The following is a 27,016-nucleotide window of genomic DNA, read 5'->3' as shown; positions in this document are numbered from 1 at the left end:
ACTTTCCTTCCTTGACTTTTTGCATCCAACTGAATTCTCCTCCCTCCCCTTAGTTCTTCTAGGATTTAAGAATAAGCAACTCTATAGGCATTTCTAAAAGGTGGAGCCAGGCAGCCTGGCTTCACCGGGTGGCTCTGCCATTGTGGCTCTGCGATGGTGGGTGGAGATTTAACCTCCCCTGTGCAGAATGGAGGTGCTGATAGGGCTGACATTGAGAGGATGCTGTGAGGACTGATGAGGGTTGCAGTGAGGTGCTCAGCACAGAGCCTGGTACAGGGTGGGGCTCCTCCGCCACTAATACCACTGGCGTTGTCTTCCTGTATCACTGAGAGAAACCTGAGCATTGCTGTTCAAAGGACTCTGAGGGCCAGCAAAGCGAGAAGGGATGAGAAGCAGACAGCTGGGTATATAGTCAAAGGTGTACATCCCCGCAAAGCACGGGGAAGGAGTAGCCCAGCCTGGCTGAGAGGTGCCACTCACCGCAGAACCATCATGTAGAGGGGGTTGTGGGAAATGCAGGCTATCAGGGCTACAAAGGAGATGAGGAAGATGGATGGGAGCAGGAAGTGGGCACAGGAGATGGGGCACGACCCCGTCTTTGCAGAACTGGATCCTTCAGTCACACAGCTGCAGTTCAAATAGATCTTGAAGAGGAGAGGGAGGAATAAAGAGAAAATCTGCTGTTAGTATTTCACTTCTGCACACTTCACATGCCTGCACCAGTTCTTGCTAGACAGTCCCTCAGGCTTCAAACCCTCTGCCCTCAGGGTCCTCTAAGGAGCACCCAAATCCAGGTGATGCTGGATGCTAAGGGAGGAGAGGAGGCCAGGTGAGAGTTTCAAGGTGCCCCGTGGGTCCTGCCTCTGATCGTATAGAACCATCTTCACCAAAACTTGTCATTCCAGCTTGGGCTGGGCTCCTCCAGCAGTTAAACCCACCTCAGGGTGTCCAAGCATGGCTCAGGGCTCTCCTTGGAGCCAAGCCACCCCATACCCACCAGCATTGGTTTTGTGGGTGGTTGTTTTTGCTGTTCATGTGTTTATGGCAGGGGAAGGTATAAAGAGAAAGAGAAAACAATGGGAACACAATGGAGTCCACCAAGCTCTGAATCTGTCAGGCTTTTGCCAGAGCCTCCTACCCGAGAGGAATTCCTCCTGTGCATAAAGGGCTCTGGGGAAGGAGATCTCACTCTCAAATCAGCAAGTCCATATGGGTCAACACTGATGTGCAACACACCTTGGTGGCCACTGCCTATGCCTGGTGGTCCTTGCTCTCCCTCTTGCAGTGTCCAGTGGCCCAGCCTATGACCATTTCAGTGTCATAGCACTTATGGGGTCAGGACTGGAACTAAGGAGCTGGAATCAACTTGGTAGCAATGGGTTTGGTTTTGATTATGCTTCCTTCTACCAGGTGGAGAGAACTATGCACCCTCTTTACCCTGGCTGTTAGGAAGCTCAAAAATAACTTATGGACAATATGGCTGTAACTTCCCTCAGTTTGGATTTTTATAATACAGATATTTTTCCTTACATTTTATTATTTTTTTCTTGATACTGTGCTAATGGATTTTGGTCTTGATGTGCTTGTGCTATTATTGGAAGCTTGTCAAGATTATTTCTGGAAGTAGATGAGTCAGAGGTAAGTAAATAAGGATAAGAAAACCACAGAAACCACTTCAGACTCCTCCAACTGGGAGCCAGCTAAGAAAGCATCTTGTCCAAGTTCCTTGTTCTTCCCCTGCCTGGGAGCTAAGTTCCTTTGCCCATAGAGGTAGCTGTGGAGCAGCCCTGCCCTGTCCTTTCAGAAAAAAAAGCCTCCATGCAGGCTTAAGGTAATGAGATGCATTCCTTTTCTAAGGGCGTCCTTAAACCAGAATCAAACCCATTGCAGAGTTGATTCTGGCCCATAGAGACCCCCTAGACTTCCTACTGTTCTTAGGAAAAATAACATCCAGCTCCTAAGTCTGGCCTACCCAACTCTGTCCGCTGCTTGCCTCCCTAACCCAGCTGGGTGTGAGGCTCCTCCCCACTCAGGACCAACCCTGGCCTTCTCTCTTTTCTCCTGGGGCATATCCAGCTCATTCATGCCCTGGAGCCTTGCACTTGCTGTTCTCTTTACCTGGAATGCTTCACTCCCAAGTTTTCTTCTGATTGTTCAATTTTACTGTTGCCTCCTCAGGGAGGCCTTCCCTGACCATCAGTGTCAAGAAGGCCCCCAGGCACTCTCGGCCCCATTAAGTCTTTCTGTGGCATTTATTGCTCATTCTATCTGATAGACTGCAAACTCCTTGTTTGATGTGTTCATTGCTGTGTCCTCAGCACCCGCGGCTGTGTCTGATGTTCACAAAGTATCTATTCAATCACTGAACAAACAACCCTATTTGGCTTCTTGCTGGCTGACTTTAGAAGGTGGGAGCCACAACGCTCACAGCACGGATGGAGAAGACCTCATCAAGTACGCAACAGTGAATGCAGGCTGCATGAGTGAAGGGCTGATGGCCAGGAGACATCTAGCCTTGAAGAGAAGAGCCCTGGGGCTCTGGGTGCTAGTCCCAGGTCTACACTAAACAGGCCGACTTCCCTCCAGCTGTGTGGCCTCATCTGGGATCTGAGGGGTTGAACCAAATGACCTCTATTCTGGCTCCTAGCTCTAACCTTGAGGCTCACACCATAGAGGCCCTGTGTCCTTGATTGATCTAGGTCAGCCCACGTGGCTTTGCAACATGGCCAGGTCTCAGGACCAGAGATGCCCACTAGGATCCACCAGGATGAGTCTCGAAGAACTTGGCTGAAGCAGTGCTTTGCATTGTCTGCTGTGAGCATTGTTAGGCCTCAAACATTTGAATTTGTTGGGTAGCAACCAGTCTTTAAGTGTCTTTGGGCTGTAGGCATCTGGTCATGACCCTAGGGAAGGGGATGTGGGAGCAGAGGGTGTGGCCCAGAGGAGGCCAGGATGCTGGTAATGAGAGAGAGTAGAGCCCATCCCATCCCAGAGCCAAGGCGCAGTCTATGAGGACAGACACTGAACTCGGAGGTGCTCTAGCCTCCTTTTGCCCCCGGGTCCCCAGCTACCCTCACCATTTGTTTGGAGGCCATAGAACTGATGTTGATTTGGCTGCAGCCGGCATGGCAAGGGGAGAGGTACTCGATTCCATTTTCTCCGCAGACGGGGTGGAAGATAGTTTTTGGGCACGAGCAGTCCCTGCGGCAGGCAGGAAACTGCGGATGTATAGAACTTGATGTGCTGCCAGCAAAACAGGAAACGGGGAATCAAACAAAGTAAGACCAAAGAAAAACTATACTCCAACCCAGTGTGAGCTCCTAGACTGGTTAACATGCCTGTGTGTCTTAGTTTGTTTTGGGCCAGTGCCACCCTGGGATCTGAATTATGCCTATTAGAGCCAATGGTGAATTTGTCACTGGCTAGCGGTCATAACACCTCCTCTTTCTTCCACCACTTGGCGCCCTGTCCATCTGCTTCCCAGACCAAAACCAGCAACTATTCAGAAAGCTTGCCTGGCAAATCCCCCACAACAGCAGGGGTCAAGGCCACCAACCAACCAGGACTCTAATGAGAGAAACGGCAGCTGGGACAGGAAAGCCGTAGGTAGTATTTTTTTCTCTTCCACTTGTACTCAAGTTGGGGGGAGACGCTGGGACCTCTTGAGACAATCTTGGGTCTAGCTGGCTGCCTGTCTCCTGGGTCTGTGTAGACATTGCCCAGGTCACTCAATGCCTCTGAACTTCAACGAAGAGGATTTCACTGGCTGATCTCATGGTTCCCACCATCCCCATCTCTGATATTCATGATATTCTTTGGGGAGAGCTGGGATAGGGACAGACAAACCACAGTTCAGAGCTTTGCTAAAATAATATCAACGTTGTTGTTCGTTGATATTGAGTCGGCTCCAACTCATGGCGACCTTATATATAACAGAACGAAATGTTGCCTGGTCCTGCACCATCTTCAAAATTGTTGGTATGTTCGAATCCATTGTTGTGGCTACATACAAATGATAGTTAATGCTTATGTATGGGACATCTCCTGTGTGCCAGGCACTGTGCTGAGGGCCTTTTATGCATAGTCATCACAATAACTTTAGAGATAATTATCCTCATTTTGTGGATGAGAAAATCGAAGTGAAGTAACTTCCCCTAGCTAGTAAAGAGCAGTGCCAGGACAAGAATCCAGGCCTGCTGATTTCTGAGCCCTGTGCTAAACTCCCAGTGAAAGCCACCCAACCCCTGAAGGCTTCTCAGGTTCCCCCAATCCGTAGTCAGCCTGAGAAGACCAATACGGGCCAGGGTGAGGTTCCCATCCTGAGCAACCCTCCCTTCTTTGGCCCTTTTCCCCTCACCCACCGAAGACAGAGGAGGTTATTTCAAAGAAAAAGACAGAAAACATGAAGACCAAAAGGTATACCACCTCCAAATGCTGCAGTCTCATTAGGCAAAATCTAAAAGAAAAAGTTGTTGAAAGGTGGTAGCCAGGGAAAATGAAAATGTTCCTTGCTCAGCCTCTTTCCCCATAGGCCTCTAAAGTCCTTCCTCGGCTTGAAAGAAAAAAAAGGCTTGAAGCCAGGCTTAAAACTTACATCTCACATGGCTTTGTGCAAACCGACAGATAAACTGCCGCTTTTCTCACCTGCCCTAATTTTTCAAGTCTGCCATCATTTTCATTGTTTTTCTCCAGATCTTTTCAAGCCTACTTCTCTCATCTTTCTTCAGCAGCTCAATGAGACGCTGTAATTGTAGCCAGGACAGAGACAATGCTAAACAGAACTTACTTCTTGGTTTCTGTGGCTCACAGCTCAACAGATTCATCCTGAAACTGCATTAATCAGTGTCTTAAAGAACGGGACTCTAACCCTGATTGCTGTGTGGTCCACTAGGACCCTCCGATCTCTTCTCATAATTGAGTGACTACTCGGGATTTGATTTTCTAAATTGCTACACGAGACATTAGTTCAAAAACAGAAAAGGAGAGAAAAGATTTGAGGAGGCAGGAAGGACAATATGTGGCAGCCAGATCCAGACTCTGGCCTCAGCGACAGGTATCTCTGTACCCCTCATTCCTATTACCTGGGGGGATAGACCTCTGCCACGGTTGGAGTGGAGCATCCCATGAAGAAGAGAGGGGTAGAGAGGATAATGGAGATGATGATGATGGTGGCAGCCACACGGGGGATGGTTTGCAGGGAGAAGACAAAACGCTTCATGAGGATCCCTCCAAACAGCATCCCCAAGGCCGCAGCAGGAAGGTTCACAGCACCTGGGGATGGAGAGAAGCAGTGGGTCTCAGGGCCCAGGCCTGGGGGTATGCGTGGGCCACTGACATTGAGCTGGACCATGGAGACGGGGCATGACTTCAAGGAGAAACATTTGATATGTTAAAAAATAATAGCAAGACCATTGCCCCTGAGTCGAATTCCGACTGAAAACTCATAGCAACCCTATGATAGCTATAGCCAACACTTATTGAGTTCATACTGTTTGCCAGGCAGTGTTCTAGGTTCACATGACAGAATTATCTTGACACGGATAATTGCCCTGTCTGTGCAAAGAACACAGGAGGAAGAAATGGGGCCAGAGGGCTACAAGTTGAATGTGCATGTATTAAGCACCTTTCATTGCCTGCCCCTTCAGTGCATCCTCCCTGACCACATGGGGCTGGAAAGGCAAGGGTGATGACCCCCAATGTGTCATTCAGAGGAGTGAAGTGTAACCTAGCGCCACACGGGAGGTCGGGGTACAGGGGCGCTGCCTTGGATCTCGCCCCGACCCCCTGCACTGCCCAGGTGGGCTTTCGTACAGAAGTCTGGCCGAATGCCGTTGCTCTCGAGAAGCTGGGGAATCTGATCTCATGGCCTGTTCTCTGCAGCAGGGAGCTCTCTAGGCCTGTCGGGAGACTGAAGGGTTCTCCCTGGAGGGACAGGAAAGATAAATAGGGAGCCTTGCTCCCTTTCAAGACACCGTTCCTGGGATCGTCTGGCTCAATACTAAGGGAGGGGCAGGCCTGCAGCTCAGAGATCTAACTCAGCTGCCAGCGGACTCTGCCCAGTCCTGCCTGGTCGAGGGCTTGGGCAAGCTCCCACGAACTCCTGGGGCCAGTGGGTTGTAGGGCTTGGAAGTGTGGTTCACGCCAAAGGGGCAGAATGTCAGGGGGTAAATGAAGCCAGGGTGGTGTTGCTGGGCTGGGGGTTAGATGTCCTCAAGGTGCCCCCAGGGGTGGAGCAGAGGCTGATGGCACCAGTGAGACACTTGATCCGCAGACCATGGAGCCCACAAATAAACCAATAAATAGTGTTTTCTCCATTTTGTAAAAGTAATATATGTTACATAAGTTAGTAAATGTACAGGAAAACTATAAGAGGGTCCACATTCAACCCTTAACCATGACCGTGTCTAGGTGCATGTTGAGGGAACTTTTAGTTCCTGGTTTTTAGACTTTAGTTACCATTTAAATTTCTCACAGCAGCCTGTATTTTTATAAGCCCCCCTCCCCCAAAAGCTCATTTTAGAACAGATGGTAGTGTTTCAGAAGATCGGCATGCACTTTAAGTGTGACCCACCTCCCTCATCGGCCCGGACGCAGTGCCTGGAACGGCACACAGGTGCCGGCTGCCGTTGAGTCGCTCTGACTCCACGGCGACCCCATGTATATCAGAGCAGAACTGTGCTCCATAGGGTTTTTGATGGCTGATTTTTAGGAAATAAATCACTAGGACTTTCTTCCGAGGCGCCTCTGGGTGGACTTGAACCTCCAACCTTTTGATTAACAGCTGAGCGTGTTAACTGTTTGCACCACCCAGGGACTCCATCTGGGATGCAGCAGGACCTCAAAATGTATTGGTTAAATGAAGGGAATCTTTCTGAAGGTAGGAAGCACATATTTTTCCCTTGAATCTCCTCCCAGCCACTAGAGCATCAATAAATTTTGTGGGCAAGAGGGAAGAAGGAATGGTAGGTGGCCTTATGGAGGCTGGATAGAGTTGGGGGAGTGGTGGGTGTGGGAACCCAAAGTCCAATGTAAAGAAGATTCTGTGCTGGGGTGTTGGGAGGGCCAACAGCCAGCACTCCATCCACCCGATGGCTGATGGACAGCAGGCCTCAGAGCTGCCCCATGACTGACCCAGTTCTGGGCATGGGCATGGGTCTGGCAGGGCATATCCATCACTGCTCCTCCTGGCTCCTCACACTGGAGGGGCCGTTCTGGTCTGGAGCTGATCAGCCCCCACCTCAGGATCTTGGGAAGGCTGCTTGAAGCCCTTGGTGAATACCATGGTTTTGCTGAGTCTCTGAATCACAGGTGCTGTCTGTAGGGGCTTGCTTACAAATGACCCCAGAGTAATTTCACCAACTGGCTGGTGGGACTCAGCAGCTGAGCTCTGAGAACTGAGCCTGACTTTCCTGGGGGGGCCTACGGAGTGTGGTCACACCCATATGGTCAAGCTCACCTATGGATTGGGCCCCCACACTTGGGTGCTTAGTAGAACCTCATTAGCGGTTCTCAACCCCAGCTGTAAAAACAGTGATGCTGAGTCCCGCTACCAGAGATTCTGGTTTCGATAATCTAGGGTGAGGCCTAGGGCACCTGTATTTTTTAACCCTAGGGGAGCCTAAGTCCCTGGGTGGAGCAAATAGTTAAGCTCTCAGCTACTAACCGAAAGGCGGTGGTTTGAATCTGTAGAAGTCATCTGGCAACCTACTTCTGAAAGATCATAACCGTTGAAATCTTATGGAACACATTTCTACTCTGACATGCATGGGATCACCATGAGTCAAAATCTACTTGATGGCAACTGGTTTTTTGTTGTCGTTGGTTTTTTTTTTTTTTTGGTTTAGGGGAGCCTAAAGTATGGCCAGGGTTGAGAATCATTGGGCCACATAGTCTCTTACCTCAGCAAATGTATCCAAGTGCCTGGAGGAGAAAGCATTTGCCTAAGCCAAAATTCCATCCTCCCCCTTCCCTCTGTTGTCCTCAAGATGTCAGGACCTTTGAGAGGCTGCCAGACTTGCAGCCCCTCTGACAGGGAGGAAGGCAGCCCCCAGGCCCCACCCATCTGGGAAGAGGAAACCTTAGACGACCTCCTGACTAGAAAGATAAAAAAAAAAAAAAAAAAGGGATAGGGGCCCTAGAAATCTGCCAAGAACATTCTAGATTGCCAACCAGGAAAAATGTCCTTAAAATTCTCTCTCCTGGGCAAGCCTTTCTTCCGCTCCTGTCTGTGTCCGGTCTGGCCTCCACACCCCTTCCCCCTAACCCCCAGGGGTAACCGGAGTGTCCAGCCCCTCCCTCAGGCAGAGCCGTCTGGCTCCTGCTGCACCTTCCCAACTTACCGATGAGAAAGTTGGCATAGGCCGCGGAGGCGCCATACTGCTTCTCCAGGAACTTGTTAAGGAACGTGGAGAGACCGGCAATGACGGAAGAGAAGGTGCACTGGGCCAGGACCACCAGCATGAAAAGTGGGTTCATCAGAAGCCTTAGGAAGATGCGGGGGAACCCTGCAAACAGACCACGTCAGGGGCCAGGCCTACAGGGCAGACTATCACAAGAGTACTGTGAGACTGGTCACTGCCCTTCCCCTTCCTTCCAGGAAATTCTCGTCTCTTCCTCAGGGGAGAAATTGAGGCATCAAAATGTTCAGTGGCCTCCTCAGCGGCACAGCCACTCAGACTCACACTCAACATGCTCATGGGCTAAATAAGATTAGGATGCGACTAAAAGAAATCAGGTGGCAGGTAGACTGAAATACGACTTAACACTGGGAATGGTCTCCTCTCATAACAGCCCCCTCCACATGAAGAAGGGAGAGGAATATGGGGGCCAAGTCATAGGGTGGGAGGTGGGACTGACTCTGCCTGGAGGTCTGGGCTTGAATTTGGGTCTCCTAATACCTGGAAGGAGCCCTGGTGATGCAGTGGTTAAGAGCTTGGCTGCTAACCAAAAGGTCAGCAGTTGGAATAAACCAGCTGCTCCTTGGAAACATTATGGGGCAGTTCTACTCTGTCCTATAGGATCACTATGAGTTGGAATCAACTCGACGGCAACAGGTTTGGTTTTTTAGTTTGATACCTGCAAAGAAGCAGAGTCACCAGGACCCTGGCAGAAACCCTCCTGAGCTGCAGGACCTGGGGGTTAGGGTCCAATTACAGACCATCTGCTCTTACTGCCTCTGAGGGGTCCTGGTGACTCTGCTTTGCAGGTACTAAACCAAAAAACCAAACCTGTTGCCATTGAGTTGATTCCAACTCATAGTGACCCTGTAGGACTACATACCACCACATGGGTTGGGGTACCACCTGACTTCTGCCCTGCCTTAAGCCAGCCCACCCAGTGCTGCTGGGTCAGTCAGTTACGTTTAATGAAATCCACCAGGGAGCCTCTTGACTTGGCCTCTTCTATCTTCCTTGTCTCATCTGCCACGGAAGCAGAGCTCTGAAGGCAGAAAAGGGAGTGAGTGTTAATGGCTCCAGCTCCTGCAATTACCCTTCCCTGGGCCTTTGACCCTTCTGGTCTTTGTGGCTTTGGGCTGGACAGCTGTGAGCCACCCAGGTGTGCATGTGGGAGGGCATCCGGAGGATGTTCTTTTTGAAGCAAACGCTGCCTGCCTTTCAGTGAGCCCAGTGCTTTGGCTGACGACCAGCTTGCATCCATGCCAATGTCTCTGAAGATTCCCACAGGCCTGTTACTTCATATCTAATTTGCCCATGACTGATGCCAAAATGTGTCTTACTGGATCCCATGCCTGTCTGTCTGTCATAACTACACTCCTCCCTAATTCTCAGATTCCAGGAGGTGCTGGCTTCTGGGGCACTCTGGTCTACGATGTCCTCTATTTCTAGCTCTCCCCTTTTGTCTCCTCTATGGGGTCCCTGCCTCCTCCTGGTTCAAAGTTGAGTCCTGTTTAAGACTCTGTACTGGCCCTTTGCCTGCACTTCCTGTGCATCTACCTCAGTGAACACGTTTACCTCTGGTTAACTCATCTGCTCTAGCCTGAGCCCCTGACTCTGAGCCACCAGCACAAATACTAGTCCCCTGAACTCTGACACTGTTTAGACCCTGTAGGGGAACTCATTGCCAGGAACAGGAGCTCCGTCTTTTGAGGGCTTACTGCATGCCGGCTGCTGTGCCTAGTGGTACATGCATCATCTCGTTCCTCCTAACCTCCTTCCAAGATAGATACCCTATCTCTAGTATTTCAAAGAAGACAAAACTTAGAAACAAAGAAACTTGCCTAAATCTAAATTCAGAGTTGGGTTCAACACCAAGTCTGCCTGACCCCAAACCACCAAGACGTGCTGCCAACTTCTGAAAATTTTACCCTTGCCCCTCTTCCCATGAATGGGCCTTCATTTCGCACAACTCATTACTGAACATTGAGCTCAATCCCTGACTCAAAACCTTGGCACAGGCACAAATGGTTAAGTGCTAGACTGCTAACTGAAAGGATGGTAGTTCAAACCCACCCAGAGCTGCCTCAGAAGAAAGGCCTGGCAATCTGTTTCCAAAAGCCTTGAAAACCCTATGGAGCAGTTCTACTCCTCAACACGTGGGGTGGTCATGAGTCAGAATCAACTCGACACCATCTGTTTTTCAGTTTTGGTCTCCAAATCTAGCTCACTGCTGGGTCCTTCTTGGCATTCCTTCTAAGAACGTTTATCTTTGCCCTGACCTCAGCTCCTTCACGGCCATTTCCCTGGTCCTTGGCGGTGTCTGCCATCTCTCCCCTGGGCCTCTGCACTGGGCTCTTCAGATTTCCAGCCTTCATTCCTTCCTGACCCCCAAACTCAACGTAGCCACCATGTTGCCAGCCAAGTGGCTGCCCAGCAACTGCAGTGTCCCAGGACTTTACGGCATTAGAGCAAGTTTTAGACCCTTCAACCCAACATCAAGTCTTCCTACCCCAACTTCTCATCCTTCCCTGATTTCTTTCCCCAACAGATATGACTGGAAGAAGCATGGGAAGTCACCCTGCTCACAATATGTTCCACTTCCACCTCACCCCTCACACTTTTCAGTGCTAGGAATCTCTTTCTTATTCAGTTCTTCAGGTTCAGACATCGATGGGCTCTGTTAAATGCGAAAATCAGCTGCACCAGGTCACATACTCAGGTTTTACTGCCTCTTAACTCTTTAGCCCAATTTAGATGAACTCAGTGCTTCCCTGGAATCTCCTGATCCTTGAGATGTTAACACGGTAAGGGAACACTGATGAGATACCACATTTTGGGAATTTACCAGCACTCTCTCCTCTCAAAGCCTCTGCGAGGTCCTGCACCCATGAAATTTGTTTGAATTTCACACAGAATTTGCCTAATCTGCTGTAGCTTCTTAGCTCTGTGTATATTCTACACGCCCACTCCCCCAACCGCTCCCTTTCTTAAACTTCTATGGGTAGAATCATGGGCTCTGAGAACCTTACCTCTACTCCTCTGGACATTGTTCGGGGAAAGAAAAAAAAGGGGAAAGAGATGACAACCAAGAAGGCTGAGGAAATGAGCAGGCCCAACCACCAGGCTCCAATCCATCGGGGGTCTCCAGGGCTCAAGTTAACTGTGGCTGAAGAGAAACCAAAGAACATGAGTGTTTGTTGAATGAATGCATGATTGAAGTTTACTGGGAAGAGACCCTCTGATTAGGGGGCATTTCAGTGGCTTTCTGCCCATGATGGAGAATAGGTAAGCCATGGACTAGATAGAACCTTAGGCACTCCGGGATGTTCTGGTCTTCCCAGAGAGCCAAGGCCGTGCACTACACATAGAAAGTTAAAAAAAAAAAAAAAATCCTCAGGCTGAAGGGACCACAACTTCTACCTCACCTTGTTTTCTTCCTAACTCTTGGCAGAATACTGATGAAAGCAGCTGACCCTGCTGAGGGCTTCCCATGGGCCAGACACTAGACCATGTGCTTTGTATGTGTTAGCCCACCGGGCTCTCCTAGCAAGTCTATCTACCTCTAACCAATCAGAAAACTGAGGGCCAGAGAGGGTAAGTCTTGTGCTCAAGGTTAAGGCTAGTAAGTGCCATTTCATTAGTCAGTTTCAACCTAGATCTTTCTAGTGCCCAAATCTGCACTCTTAGCCACCAAACTCTCCTGTCTCCTGTCTCCCAACTTTGTTAACCCCTAAAAAAGTAGGTCCCCATAACCCTCTGGGGCCTGAGCAAACAGCTATCAGCAGTGTGGCCTCTGAAAGGGAAGCTTTCTTCTGGCAATTCTCCCCACCCACGTCTCAAAGTCTGCCTTAATGTTTCTCTGCATAAAGCAATCACACACAGAGAGGGAGAAGGTGGCAGAAAGGCCCACAGATAAATAAGAAAAGGCATTCCTGGACACTTGCCCAGGGTGGATAGGGAATTCAATTGGTGGTCTCTTCAGGCAACCAAGAGCCACGAGTCAACTCCGGAAGGATGGCCTGGCTCTGAGGCAGGAACACTGTCCCTCGCTTTCCACTTTCATTTGCAGCGCAGATGACATAGTGCCGATGACACGGTCTGACAGTCTTGGAGACAGGAGTCTCTAGGCTCTGGCAGTATGGCTGGGTTTCACACCTGCCCAAATTTTTTGTGAAAATGCTCTGATCTCTGTGACGGGCACCAGTGGGGGTGTTATTTCTAAGGGGCTGGCTCAGACCTACCTACAAGCTGCATCTTCCAGCAAGTGGGAACCCTACATGCCATCCACACACTTCCCACACATTCCACTCTCTTGGCTTTGTTCAGGTGGTTTCCTCCACCTGGGAATGCCTTTACCCCAATGGCTACCTGCTGCAATCCCACCTATCTGTCATGGCTCCATGCAAATGTCACCTCCTTGGGAAGCCCTCACTGATCCCATCATTCAGTAGCTCTCTCTCTTCCTTTGAACTTCGAAGGCACTTTGCCAGTTCCTCTGTTGTGGCACTGACACTCCCTGCATCACGGGCAGCTGGGTATGTGTAGGACAAACTTACAGAGGCTAAGCCCTTGCTGGATTCATCCTAAAGGAGCCTTGGTTGTACAGTGGTTAAGCACTCAGCTGCTAACCAATAGCTCATCAGTTTGAACCCACCAGCTGCTCCACGGCAGAAAGATGTGGCAGTCTGCTTCTGTAAAGATTTACAACCTTGGAAACCCTGCTGGGCAGTTCTGCTGTGTCATACAGGGTCGCTATGAATCAGAATTGACCTGATGGCAATGAGTTTGGTTTTGGTTTTGGATTCATCCTGGCGCTGGCTCCCTGAATGGCTGACTCAGTATTTGTGGCCTTATCCATGGTCTATATTTTCTCACTCTAAGATACACAGCGATTTATTCCATACCATTTTTTTTGAAAAATAAGAGATCATACCTATTAGCCTCTTACTATGTATCAGGCATGTTCTAATCTTCCCAACAACTCTATTTTACCAGTGCCAGCCCCATTTTATCAACGAGGAAACTACGCATAGAAAATGGTTACTTGCCCAGTGTTGCTCAGCTCGTAATAGGTGGAGCCAGGGTTAACACAGGCAGTCCAATACCAGTGCCCCCACACTTAAACATAGCGTTATACCCTCTAGATGACACTCACAATCCATGTGTACATGTTATACAGTGAGCTCTTAATTTTTTTTTTTTAAGGAAATCCTACAATTTGTTTTAGAAAATTCTATGATGGGCACCTGTGGTGGCAAGACCAGAGGCCCTGGCCTGGGTCTCAAGACCTCCTCACACAAAAGCTTTTCTTCAGCAGGGCATTCCCACAGCGTCCAGCACAGGCTGTGGGACAGGAGGTGCACAGTGACTGTACCTGGCTGGTGAGCGAGTGAGCCAGTGAGGTGGCAATGAGCATTTGGAGTGGAAGCCACCCAAAAAGCCGCCTCATTTTCTGCCCCGACTGGACAGTAGGGACAGCTCTGTGGAAGGTGATGGAAGTGGGTGTCCTCCCCATGCACTCACCTGTGTCCACCCTGCCGTAGTCCACAAAGATCTGTAGCATGACAGAGCCCAGCAGGTACCCGAAAGCTGGTCCAAATACAGCAATGGCAAACAGGATGGCTGGAAATGGAGCGAGTGAAGGAGGCTGAGGGGCTCAAGAGGGTTTGGTAGCCTCAGGCTCCCAAGCTGAGCGGGATTCCTGAGATGTTGCCCCATTTGTCCCCTGGCCATCACAAGTCCACAGCTGTGACATCTCTAGGAAAGAAACAGCCTCCTGGATTTGAAAGCTGCCAGCCCAGGGGTGTGCTGATGGGTGAAGCTCCCTGTAGGTACAAGGTTGGTGGCCCAGGCAGGAACTTGTGGGGCCACTGAGCCTGTGGGGCTGGTTTGTCTGGTCAGGTGCGTGGGCCCCGAGGATGCTGAATGTTGCTCGTTCTAAGGGAAAGGTTTGGGCATTCAAATGGTCATCTGCAATCTGCTTCGCATGGGTTTCTGTGAGGCCACGCCTGTCCCTGAGGACACATGTGGCCCAGTCTGTGTCTGGAGGACCGGAGAGCAGCAGTAGATGCTTGGTTGAGGGCTTACCCTGTAGCTGGCATGGGGCTAAGTGGTTGCACACGTTATCTCGTGTAATCTCACAGGCATCCAGTGCAGCAAATAATACTAACCCCACTGCACAGGCAAGGAGCCTGGGGTTCAGCCGCAGGATCACATAGCCGGTAGGAAATAGCACTAGCAGCCAAGCCCAGGTCTGTCTGACCCCCAAACCTCTGCACTCATTTGCTCAGTTGTAGGGTAAAGAGGGTCAGACCTGGATTCTGCTCTCCAGGGTGCTAAGCCAGTACCATGTCAGAGCCCGACCTCCCCCCGCCCCTCGAAGCCCTCCTCAAGTGCACAACTTACAGATGTACAGGGGTGAGTTGTTGGGCTCTGCAAAGTCGTCCACATAAGAGATCCCAAATGGCTGAATAGGCACCGTCCCAATGCCGGCCAGCAGCTGGGCAACCACCATCAGGCCCCACATGCTGCTGGTCTCCTTCCGGAAGTCCTGGGTGGTACTGTGGCATTTATGGGAGGGCAGGCCCTGCCCGTGCTTCTGACAGAGCTCAGCCTGGAAGTGGCTGCTGTTCCCTGCAATGAGAGCATGCAACGGCTGTCACCACTTGGGTCTCTCGGTGCTACCAGTTAGCCTCCAGACCTGGGTTCACTCCCAAGTGCCTCAGTGAGGGCCAACCCTGGGCCAGAGGCTGTGCTGGCAAATGGGGCATGATCCCCAAGGACCACCTCCTTCTGTTTGGGTAGGCAGAGGGACTCTAGAAACAAAACTGAGTGTGGCCCCCACCCTGCAGGAGCAGCCTGCTCCAGTGGGAGAGGATTCTTCCTCTGGTGGGTGTCCATTCTTCCTCCTCTATGGGGACTATGGGGGGCTGAGCATGGAGGGGTCAATACCTTCATCCCTGGAGGGAGGAGTCACCCAGTTGGAAAGGGGGAAGGTGGGATAGAAACCCAGGCTTGCTGGCCTCTATGCCTTGTGCTTTGTCCTGGGGTTCTGAACCCCCAGGTACGGCCCTTACGACTAGGACGGAGGTCATTCTGTCCCACAGAAGATGGTGTTGACTCCAGCCTGGGATGCACCCCTCCGGATCATGACTCCCAGAACTATTCCTCCTAAATAAGCCCTATGTCACGTCACATTGAAGGACCTACTGCCAAAAGACAGTTAATGTCCTTACTATACCTGGGCAGCTCCCCAGAGTCATAGAACTTTCTGAGGCTGGCAAGGACTCTGAGACCCCCTGGGAAAACTGAGGCTGTAGCCAGAGGATCCAGGCTGCACCTTGAGGTCCTCCTGTGAGGGTCCCAGATGCCCCTAGTGTCGCCTGCTGGTTGGTCCTTATGACTGTGGGCACTTGGCAAGGCTGGGCCGCTGCTGCCATGCCTCTGCTTTGAATTTGGCTGACACTAAACAATTAGCAATGCAGAGCTTTCCAAGGCCTGGAGGGCTCTTTAGGGCTTGTTTCTATGAGATCCTTTCTTGTCCTGCCTTGTCCAAGCCAATGGAAACCACTGACATCACCCATATTGCTCTGTTGGGCTGTTCACTTAACACTAATGCAATTCAGTTTCTCATTTGTGCTGCTCTCAGAGAGGTGGGCACAGCCCTGAGCTAGGTGGGCTTCATAGCCCACACCGAGGGAAAATGAGAATTGTAAACTAGAGCTGCTTATACTAGACTCTGCCCAGGACAGTTGGACTCAGCGCTGCCCTGATGGTGGAGCTGGGGGGAGAAGGGGTGCCCTGCCCTCCTCATTGTCCCCGCCCCAACTTCGTCCAGCCTCCTTCCACTGTTGCCAGTACACTGGCATCTGTACAGAACACGTTTGAAAATTGCTGGCCTAGGGAACAGCCTGGAAGGCCTGTCCAAAGAAAATCCAAAGCATTGGTTTGGTCGGGGTCATATAGACCTAACCCCAGCTGTGGCAGGGAACTGAGTGCCTGGGCAAGCAGCCAGTCCCCTGAACTCTGGGCGGCGTCCCCTCTGTGCCTTCCTCCTTTCTTCCACTCTCGTTACCTTACCTTCAGTTGCAAAACCCAAACAAAGTGGTACAACCACACGATGAAGTAGTGTACGGTCGTAGAATTATGGTGGGAATATGGGTTTATTAGCAAGGAAAGAGCATTGTAATACCTTGTTAGAAGAATATGGGCCCTAATTGATGAAACTTACGTGGACTGACTAATTGAACATATAGAGAAAAGCTCTGGAAGACTGCCTTTCTGGTTCGTGGACTAGATTTGGGTTGTGGGATTGAGGTGATCTTTTCTGTATTTGTCGAAATGTGTTTTCGAATTTTTCTGTAATGAATGCACGGTACTTTTGAAAGAAAGCAATCAATAATTAATTTTTTTTAATTAAAAGTTTTCATACATATTTGCAAAATTGAATGATGTCTTTCCCATTCATTTTTCTTTGCTCCATTCCTATTGCCCTTCTCCCTGGTCGAAGCCTTAGGCCTGCCAACCCAAACAAAGGTATATATTACACCAGGGCTGTGTTCTCTGCCACTCCCACCACCCACCACCTCCTCTTCTCTGGGGGGTGTTCAGCCTGCCCTGATTTGAAGGCTCCACTGTAAAGACTCAAGTTCCAGCACCAGGATTTTGAGTGTGTGTGTGTGGCAGTAAATATATAGATAACAAAACATTTGCCGTTTCAGTGTGCTTCAGATGTACGGGTAGGTGACATTGTGCTCGTTACACTGCCAGCGTCAGACTTTTTAAGCTCCCATTTACTGAATGTGCCTTTCTTCGTTGAGACACCGTCCCTGCTCACAGAGGGCACTGGCATACCTAAGGGGCTGACTGGAGCCCTGGTGGCACAGTGGTTAAGAGCTTGGCTGCTAACAAAAATGTTGTCAATTCAAACCCACCAGCCACTGTGGGGCAGTTCTACTCTGTCCCTTAGGGTCACTGTGAGTCAAAATGGACTCGATGGCAATAGGCTTAAGGGCTGATTGGGGGCAGAGCTGGGATTTCAATCCAGGTCTGTCTGACTCCAAGTCCACACTGGCCTAAAGTGCCAACTTTGAAAAGACAGAATATACATTTAAGCTTCTCCCAGGGATGAAGGAGCAAGGCTTGAAGGAGAATTCTCCCATCCCTAGCTAACTTCAAACACAGTAGCTCTCCTCCCTCATGCCCTGTAGGTGGCTGGGGTTTATACCTGCACACGTACTTCCTCCCAAGCAGAGGTGTTCTGGAAAGGGGCTGGCTGCCGGGAATTTTGCTAAAATCTGGGATTACGAGATGAAATAAACACATAGTATAAGGAGTCCAGACGCCCTGGTGGCATAGTGATTAAGTGCTACAGCTGCTAACCAAAGGGTCGGCAGTTCAAATCCGCAAGGTGCTCCTTGTAAACTCTATGGGGCAGTTCTACTTTGCTCTATAGGGTCGCTATGAGTCTGAATCGACTCGACGGCACTGGGTTTGGTTTTGGTTAAAGAGTCCAGGGCATATAGGGAAATTGGTTTTAACCCTAAATAGCTACGTGACTTTGAGTGAGTCTTTGACTGTGTGACTCTCAGCCTCAGTTTCCCTGGATACAAAGATTCTCCTTCTGGGTTCTCAAAGAGCTGGAAGGCTATGGGCTGTGTCCTGGTGTGACTCAGCAATCCTGCCAGGGTTCCAATCTCAGGCCAGTCACTTTAGCCTAGAAGTACAGAATTGTAAAATGCTCCTGCTGAGAGAGACCACGGAGGCTGTCTACCCCACTCCACCTCACTCAGGGACTGTTCCAACCACACTGACTTGTGTTAAACACCCAGTAACAGAGATGTGATGCTGGCAGACTCACGTAGATCCCCAGGGGGAGGTCCGTGTGGCTGTGGGTAGGCAAGGCCAACAGATGTTGGAAGGGCTGGACTGGGAGCCTGGGACATGGGATCTAGCCCTGAATCTGACACCTTCTAGCTTCTTGACCTTGATGTTGAAAGGCCTCCGAGGATTCTACAGGGGGGCCAAGCACTGCAGAAGGTGAGTAGGCTGCTGGTCCCACGGTGTCAGAGGGCCAAGTGAGCAGTGTTGGTGTCAGGCTCACAGCTTGCTTCCTACCCTCAGTGCTGTGGTCACACAGAGAAGCATTTACATGTCACTGCCTGTGATAGAATGATTGATGGGCAAATTCCATAACTTTATGCTCTCCCCATTGTCGTAGAGTTGATTCTAACTCATAGGAGCCTATAGGACAGAGTAGAACTGCCCCACTGGGTTTCCAAGGCTGTAATCTTTCTAGAAGCAGGCTGCCACATCTTTCTCCCCCAGAGCGGCTGGTGGGTTCAAACTGAGCACTTAACCACTGAGCAACCAGAGCTCCTTCCTACGCCCTTACCAAGACCAAATGGGCATGCTCAAGAAGGAGGGCTGAGCAGCCTGCCCAGCCTGGAAGGGCTCAGGCACTTACACACAGATCGTTGCAGCACATTTCTCTGCTCACCTCCCTGTGCCAGTTCTGACTGAGTAACAAAGATACACTTGGGATCCATAAATAAAAGGGCGGTTGACAATTTTGCAAATGGGTATTTCTTCCAGGAGATTCAAACAAATTTCTAGTACATTTTGTAAGAGGAGACTGAGCAAGTTCTGATATTCCCTAAAGCCACAGGCTGTTGTCATTCGTGACTGTATTTGGCTGAGCTGGCTCCCTGTGGTATGTTGTCTCATAGGCTAGGGGGTGGCAGGGAGGGCCAGGTTTATGTTATATGCAAGAGTGGTTTAAAGACCACCTGAAGACAAATGATGATTTTGGGAAAGAAGTGCACAGAATCAGCTCCTTCTCCCAGTTGAGCCATTCAACGACCACACCCAGGCCTGACCCGTCCGTGGTCCTCCACACCCCTGCCATCTTTCTGGCTCCACCTAGGATGATGCCTGCCAAAACCTGGAGCTGGGTCATTCACTCTTCAGTTACTCAGTTATTTGGCCAATAGTGGCTGTGAGTGGGCACTCTGCTGGGCTGGGAGATGTGGAGGTGACTGAGACAGGCACAGACCCTTTGGACCTGGATCATCAAATAAACAATCACCTGGTATTTGCTGAGCTATGGAGGTCAGGGTCCCAGGGAGCACTTGAGAGAGGCAACAAACCCAGTGTTGTGTGTGTGGGAAGCGTTTGGGAAAAGCTTCTCAAGAAGCCAACAGGAGCAGATGGAAACTAAGTTTGAGGAGAGAGGAAGAGTATGTGGGAGGGTGGGAGGTGCGTGGGCACCCTCCTCAACGTGAAATGAAGCACAACCAGGGCGAGGCATGGATGCTCCTGGAGTGCTTGTGTGTCCTGGGAAGGGGGTAGGATTGTGTCCTAAGAAAATGGAAAACTCCAGAAAGGCGAAGATCATCAAGGGGGCAGTGTAATAGTAACACATTAGATGCATTAAGACCAGTTTTTAAGGAGTAAGTTTTTAAGGATTAAGTCCCAGTGTGTAAGGAGGGGAGTTGATTTGATCAGGAGGTATTTAGGAGGTAAAACAGCTGAGGCTGCATGTGGCTTGAGGAAAGGGAGGGCTGGGTAGCTGCGTGGATGGCGAATGCACTGCCCAGAGGGGTGTGTGTAAGACACACAAGGCCAGGTTTGTTGTATGAGTGTCCACCAGCTGTCGTCAAGTCGATTGGGACTCACAGTGACCCCATGTGTGTCAGAGTAGAGCTGTGCTCCACAGGGTTCTCAATGGCTGATTTTTCAGAGGTAGTTTGCCAGGCCTTTCTTCCAAGGCACCTGGGGTAAACTCAAACCTCTAATCTTTCAGTTAGCAGCCAAGCATATTTACTGTTTGCACTACCCAGGGAGTCTGTTGTACAGAAACAGAGGCACGAGGAAGACCTCTGGCAAAACAAAGGGCCGGAGAAGAAACGTTTCTTTTAAGAGTGCTAGTTCTTTATTTTGCTGATTCTCATTATTTTGCTAAGTTCACATGTATTAGAACATTGTTGCTGACTTGGCTGGTAAAATTATTTTTCGTGGGACATTAAATGGTCATCAAAGATTGTAAAAATGTTGACTGGCATATCAAGCCTTTACTAAGTCTTTACATGGCACACTGCATGGCATGTCAGTGCCACAAACATCCTCATGAAATGTCACCCAAAGAAACGTCCAGGAGGCAAAGATTCTCAGGGATGGTTTAACCATTATCATTAACTTCAAACATCTCCAATTATAAGTTAAAACGGCTTTTATTAAAAGTGTTTATTTCTAAAAATAATTGATCGGCCCCAATTAAATCCAAGTCTACGGACATCATCTTTGTCTAGTTCAAAGTGATTCCAAATCGATTCAAGATCTCCCAAGGAGCTCTGTTTTCACAATACCAGCCTGAATGGGGCCTAAACTCATCCCAGTCAGGATCTGACACATATGAAGGAGACGGCAGTTAAATTTAACCCGAGGGCCAGGTTTCTTTCATCTGTGGACACGGCTCTCAGGGAAGTAGCAGCTGACTGGCCTGAAGACAGGGAGGCTTTGAGCCCTGGAGCCAGGAAGAAAAGGAAACAGCAGTGGGTAGGGCCTTCTAATCCCCACTTATGCCTGGCTTTATGTGGGGATAAGTGTTTATTTCAGAGTCAGCCACAGTGTGGGCTTCCCAGAAACTTGTGTTTGGGACCCCCTGCAGTGTGTGGCCCTGGCCAGCTCACCTGGTGAGGCAGAATCTTCTAGAATAGACATTTAGGATCTTCTCTTAAAAATAAGAGTACAGAAACAGGTAAGTCCAAGGGATGGGAAGAAGGGGAAGATAAGACCTTGCCTTGCCTCAGGAGCATCCCCCGGCCCCCGCCATGGTCAGCCCTCTGGTCCAGGGACTGTGACGGTAGGTAACCCTGGCAGACAGAATTGGGGGGTTTGGCTTTCTTTTCCCCGTTCCATCCCCCTCCTCCCTGGAGCAGACTCCCCAGCTTTCTTCAGGAGCTCGACCCAAGTGAGGGAAGACACAGCAACCTCTAACCATTTCTCAGGGTCTGCAGCAAAGGCTCTGTCACGACTACTCTCCCTTTAACTTATGGAAGCACATGGCCTCCCCCTCAGAGACTGTTAAATCCTACTATCCCACCATGTCAAATCCTCTGGGGAGGTCAGAGAAATGCCTGTCTTTTCCAGCCACCACAGTCCCCATAGGCCACCTGCCCACCCAAGGCCACCTACCTTTGTCTTGGAGAGGGCCCCTATAAGGGAGGGGAGTCTCTTTGTTAGCAGATGTCAGTCTGTTTCTCATTGTCCCTGAGGCAGGCTTCTGGACCGCTCAAGTTCATCAGAGCACATTCTTTTTCGCTCAGGACACCAGAGGCCTGGCTTTGCCAGTTTTCACAGGGATGTGAAATGCTAACTAGAAACAGGCCAGCACCTCTCTCCTCCTCCTGCTACCCCAGCCTCACCCTAGCTGCACGTGAGTCAACTCTCTGTCTCAGCCTACAATTTAAATATGCAGAATTTCAGTTTTAATTTCTGGACCCATTAGCAGTTAAAACCCATTGCCATTGAGTCGATTCCAACTCATAGCAACCCTGGTTAAGTGGTTAAGTGCTATGGCTGCTACCCAAAAGGTTGGCAGTTCAAATCCACCAGGCACTCCTTGAAAAGTCTATGGGGCAGTTCTACTCTGTCCTATAGGGTTGCTATGAGTTGGAATTGACTCGATGGCAATGAGGTTTTATTGGCAGATTTGGAAATACAGGAGACTCTCCACCAGAAAGGTCTACTTTCCTTGAATGGGACCTATGAAGATGGAACAAATCTGGCCACTCCATTCTTCAAGGATACATGTTTCAGGCCTCCTTTCTACCCCTCTGTGTGCCCAGGCTGAGCCAGCTGGAAGGCTGTCAAGGGTATGATAAGAGGTCTTTGCACAAAGCCTGGATCTAGAATAGAGAGAGGACCCTGGAGAGATCAAGCCACATGAGAAGGCTGCGGCAAGTGGGACTTTCCTTTAGCTAGTCATTTCAGTCATTCTGGCAGAGAAAAGAGGAGAATTCTACAAAGTAACAGGCGGGCAGCAGCAAGTTCCCCATGTAAGTCATGGTACTTGGGTAAAGCCATCCATCCCCGAGCTGGTGGGAGAGTAGGGTCAAATGGGGATATGGTTGCCCCCAAACCTCAGAAAGCAATCCTTAAAAGAACAATGGGTGAAAGCCAGGGGTGTTTCTGCAGAGTTGGCCATCTGACTGCAAAGGTGCCAAGCCCTCGGGCTATCAGCACAACCCCTGGAACCTCATTCATAATGTTCCACTTTCAAAGACCTATGTCCTCATTCTCCTACATTCGGCTACTCAAAAGTTCTTCCCAAAACCCCACCAACACTCACTGGCAGGTCTGGTACAGGCTGTCCCTAACTCACTCAGAATTTATGATCTCAAAGTCATTTGTAAATTGGGTTGTTTGCAAATAAGAAAGTGATTGGGTTCCCAGTGGAGTCCACAAAGTCTTGATAATCCATGTTGTTGTTGTTAGGTGCCATCAAGTGGGTTCTGACTCATAGTGACCCTATGTACAACAGAGAAAACACTGCCCAGTCCTGTGCCGTTCTCACAATCCTTGCTGTGTTTGAGCCCATTGTTGCAGCCACTGTGTCAATCCATCTAATTGAGGATCTTCTTTTTCACTGGCCCTCTACTTTACTAAGCATAATGTTCTTCTCCAGGGACAGGTCCCTCCTGATAATATGTCCATCAAAAGTAGACGAAATGAAGTCTTGGCATCCATAATGCCCCTTAATATGTATTCTATTCTAACTAAATGAAACATCCATTTACAAAGAGATTTCTGTGAGGAAATACATTCTGAGTTCTATCTTGGAAAACTAGGAGAACATATTCTTCTGCCCCAGGAGAACCAGCAAAATGGAGATTGACAGCCTGGGGCACATTGTTCTCTCTCTCTCTCTTTTTTTTTATACTTTAGATGAAGGTTTATAGAACAAGTTAGTTTCTCATTAAACAGTTAGTACACATACTGTTTTATGACATTAGATAACAACCCCATGACATGTCAACACTCTCTCTTCTCAACCTTGGGTCCCCTATTACCAGCTTTCCTGTCTCTCTTGCCTTTTAGTCCTTGCCCCTGGGCTGGTGTGCCCCTTTAGTCTTGTTTTCTGGGCCTGTCTAATCTTTGGCTGAAGGGTGACCCTCAGGAGCGACTTCATTACTGAGCTAAAAGAGTGTCCAGGGGCCATACTCTGGAGGTTTCTCAATCTCTGTCAGGCCAGCAAGTCTAGTCTTTTTCTGTGAGTTAGAATTTTGTTCTACATTTTTCTCCAGCTCTGTCCAGGGCCCTCTATTGTGATCCCTGTCAGAGCAGTCAGTGGTAGTAGCTGGGCACCATCTAGTTGTTCTGGACTCACTCTGGTGGAGGCCATGGTAGTTGTGGTCCATCAGTCCTCTGGGGCACATCTCTGTGGTGCAATGAAAGGAATTCATGCTTTGAAGCTACATAGATGTGGTTCAGATCTTGATTTCACTGCTCACTAACTGGGGGCTTCTCTGAGCCTCAGTGTCTTCATCTCCAAAACAGACATAATAATACCTACTTCGTAATATCCTTATGAGGATTAAAAATAATGAGTCTCTGGGATGTAGTGATCATACAATAAGATCGATTTTCATCCAAATAGTTGGGTAACTTTGAGAAACTCAAATGAATAAGGGAGATGACAGAACCATAGAGACAGGCAATGTTGCCAGGTTTTTAAGAACTTGGGGACAAAGTCCAGAAACTAGAGACAAGTAAGATAAGTGCTGGTCACCAGCAGTGGAGGAATTGTAATAAAGGAGTTATGGGGACAAGTGGTATGCCTGGAAGAATTTTCATCTGTGGAAGAAAAGAGTGAGCTCAGGAAGGAGCAAGAGGCAGTTCCTCTGTTCTGCTCTCAAGACTGAGTTTCTGAGACTAGTTCTGTGGCTGTAACTGGAAACTCCTTCCAACACAGCCACCCTGGAACTAGAGGGGGAATGTGGGGAAAATGCCTACTTGTATCAAGGAGGCCACAGGAAGGGTGAGCTGGGCCCACCATACATGACACAACCAAAGCTGGGGGTTACACTGCTGCTAAGAGTTTCTCTCTGCCCTTGCTCACCACCCTGCACACGCTTGTCCCTTGCACTTATGTCTACTCCCTGAGGAATCACCACCAGGCCAAGGAAGGAGGCAGTGCCAGGCGGCTCATCATTGTAGATGTTTCTGCAGTTGATAGGAGGGAAGCAAGACAACCTGAGAGAGCAAGGTGGCAGCTCAGAGATATTTAATCTTAACATTCAAAGAGATGTGCACTTAATTTGCAACCGCCCAAGAGGGTGTGAAGCAGAACTTATAGGTCACAGATTTGTTCAATAGATTGATGAGGTGCTCTTAAAAAAAAAAAAGCTATTAGCTGAGCCAACATGAGTTCGTCAAGAACCAGTCATGCCAAAACAACCTCATTTCCTTTGTTAATGGGGGCACTGAGACTAGCAGGAAACCATAACATAGTGTTACTTGACTGGTGGAAGCCTTTTGACAAAGCCTTGATGACATCAGTGGTGACAAGGACATGTGGCTGGAGAGTTCTCAAGACAGAGCTAGCTCAAAGTGTGCCCAGTGCTGATGGGCTAGTGTAGTCTGGGAAGAAGGCCACCATAAATGTGCACCTGTTCAACACTATTGCCAAGGACTTGGGGGAAAGTGAGGAAAAAAGCTTTTTTAAAGATATGTGAATGACATGAATGGTGTGAAGCTGGGAGGAATGATTAATAGGACAGTCCAAAGGCTGAAAATTCAAAATTAGACCCAAGGCTCTAAGGAGGGGCCCCAACCAAGGAGAATACATCTAATGGGGATAAAATACGAAGCATTACTTTCACTTCAAAGAATTTAGGTAGTCAAGAATTGAATGGGCTAGACCTGGCATGAAAAAATTTATGGGGATAAATCCTTGGTATTTTGACCACAAGTTCACAATTCCAGCCTGCATTGATGGGGGCCTCCCCATCCAGAGGGGAGAGTCCCACTGTCTCCTTACCAGGGAGACCACCCTAAGGGTGCCATGTTCCAGCCTTGGCAGCATTGGACCCAAAGGGTCTGAAGCCTTATTTTGTGAGGAAGAGCTAAAGAGACTAGAGCTACCGAAGCCAAGACCCTGGGATCATGTGATGACAGTTTCCACTGTTGTGGACTGATGGATTTGTTCTGGATGGTTCCAGAGAGCAGACCTGGGACCCACAAAGTAGTGTACAGAAAGGCAGAATTCAGGGAAACCTAAGGAAAGAGGGACATGAGAGAGAAAAAAGAGGCCTGTTCCTGGGAATCATGACTATCCATTTCAAGGCAGCCTTGAGGTCCTGTGTCCCCAGGGTTTGACTCTGTATATCTGGAGGGCCTGGAAGAGATCTTGGGGACTATCTAGTCCAAAAGTTTGCAATTTATAACCCAAAGGCTAAATTCCACCCTCAGCCTGTTTTTGTCAATAAAGTTTCATTGTAACATGCTGTTGTTGTTAGGTACTGTTGAGTTGGTTCTGACTCATAGCGACCCTATGTACAACCGAACGAAACACTGCCTGGTCCTGCACCATCCTCACAATCTTTGTTATGCCTGAGCCCATTGTTGTAGCCACTGTGTCAGTCCATCTTGTGGAGGGTCTTCCTATTTTTCTCTGACCCTCTACTCTACCAAGCATGATGTCCTTCTCCAATGACTGGTCCCTCCTGATAACATGTCCAAAATATGCAAGATGAAGTCTAGCTATCCTTGCTTCTGGGGCAATTATTGTTAAATTGCTGAATGATTTTTCACAGCTGGGATGGGAACTGTGATGGCCAACAGAATAGAAATTGTTAATTGGTGCCCCGCTGCCAGAGGTGCCCCTACCTGCTCCCACCACTAACTTAGGCCTCTGGCTAACATACTGCTGAAAGTACCTGGTGGTTCCCATTTCAGGCCTTGGGCCACAGTGGGTATCTGGGCACAGCCAGTGGCCCTGGCTCTACTGAGTGTGGCAAGAAGAGCAGAATGTTCCTCCCTTTCTATTCACAGGGTCTTTGGGGAGGCCAGGGCCTCCCTTGACGGGAAGAGCAATGATTTTCTCAAATAACTTTTCCCAGCAGACAGGGGCCACATCCTGTTTCTGTGAGGTATCCCTCACTCCCCAACAGTTTTCCCAGGGTGCCCAAAGCCACTGGACAGTAACTAGCCTTCCTTTTCCACCCTGGCTGATGACTGTCCCAAGGAAACCCTCCCACCAGCCTCAGGTGAGCCCGAGACATAGTCTGCCAGTGCTTCTGGGGAAGTGGGACAAAGTTTGCCTCCTAGGCTTGGCCCAAGCCAGGCTCATTCCTGAGCAAGGGAAATGACTAAATGTACCCAAGAGAGAATGCTGGGGCAGAGGATCTGGGCTCAGGTCTCACTCAGGCCTGTGCTGGAGACCAGGAGGGGAACATGGGTTGTTTCCAGCCCGGGCAAGGGGGGTTTATGACTTGCCCATAAAACAGATGTTAGAAGGGCTTGATGAAGAGCCAACTACTTTTATGCCAACTGCCCAGCTCATGCCTTTGCCATGGAGACGGCCAGTTCTTCCACAGAGCCCCTTGTTCTTTCCCCAG

At 49.4% G+C, this 27,016-nt stretch overlaps 1 protein-coding gene across 1 annotated transcript in view; it reads right to left on the bottom strand.

Annotated features, from left to right (window-relative positions):
* The window catches only part of SLCO2A1 (solute carrier organic anion transporter family member 2A1), a 112,532-nt gene that overhangs the window by 15,347 nt on the left and 70,169 nt on the right, over positions 1 to 27,016 (bottom strand). Inside the window, exons 5-12 of the mRNA XM_049870597.1 lie at positions 14,802 to 15,029; positions 13,920 to 14,018; positions 11,426 to 11,562; positions 9,360 to 9,438; positions 8,340 to 8,504; positions 5,082 to 5,271; positions 3,078 to 3,243; positions 481 to 644 (exon numbers count right to left, since the gene is read on the bottom strand). Of these exons, the coding sequence (XP_049726554.1) occupies positions 481 to 644; positions 3,078 to 3,243; positions 5,082 to 5,271; positions 8,340 to 8,504; positions 9,360 to 9,438; positions 11,426 to 11,562; positions 13,920 to 14,018; positions 14,802 to 15,029 (1,228 nt within the window). The remainder of the gene's footprint in view (positions 1 to 480; positions 645 to 3,077; positions 3,244 to 5,081; positions 5,272 to 8,339; positions 8,505 to 9,359; positions 9,439 to 11,425; positions 11,563 to 13,919; positions 14,019 to 14,801; positions 15,030 to 27,016) is intronic.

The sequence above is a fragment of the Elephas maximus genome, chromosome 26 (genome assembly GCF_024166365.1).
Source record: "Elephas maximus indicus isolate mEleMax1 chromosome 26, mEleMax1 primary haplotype, whole genome shotgun sequence".
Taxonomy (NCBI): Eukaryota; Metazoa; Chordata; class Mammalia; order Proboscidea; family Elephantidae; genus Elephas; species Elephas maximus.
The sequence above is the reverse complement of the archived record's forward strand: the minus strand, read 5'-3'. Positions and strand labels throughout refer to the sequence as shown.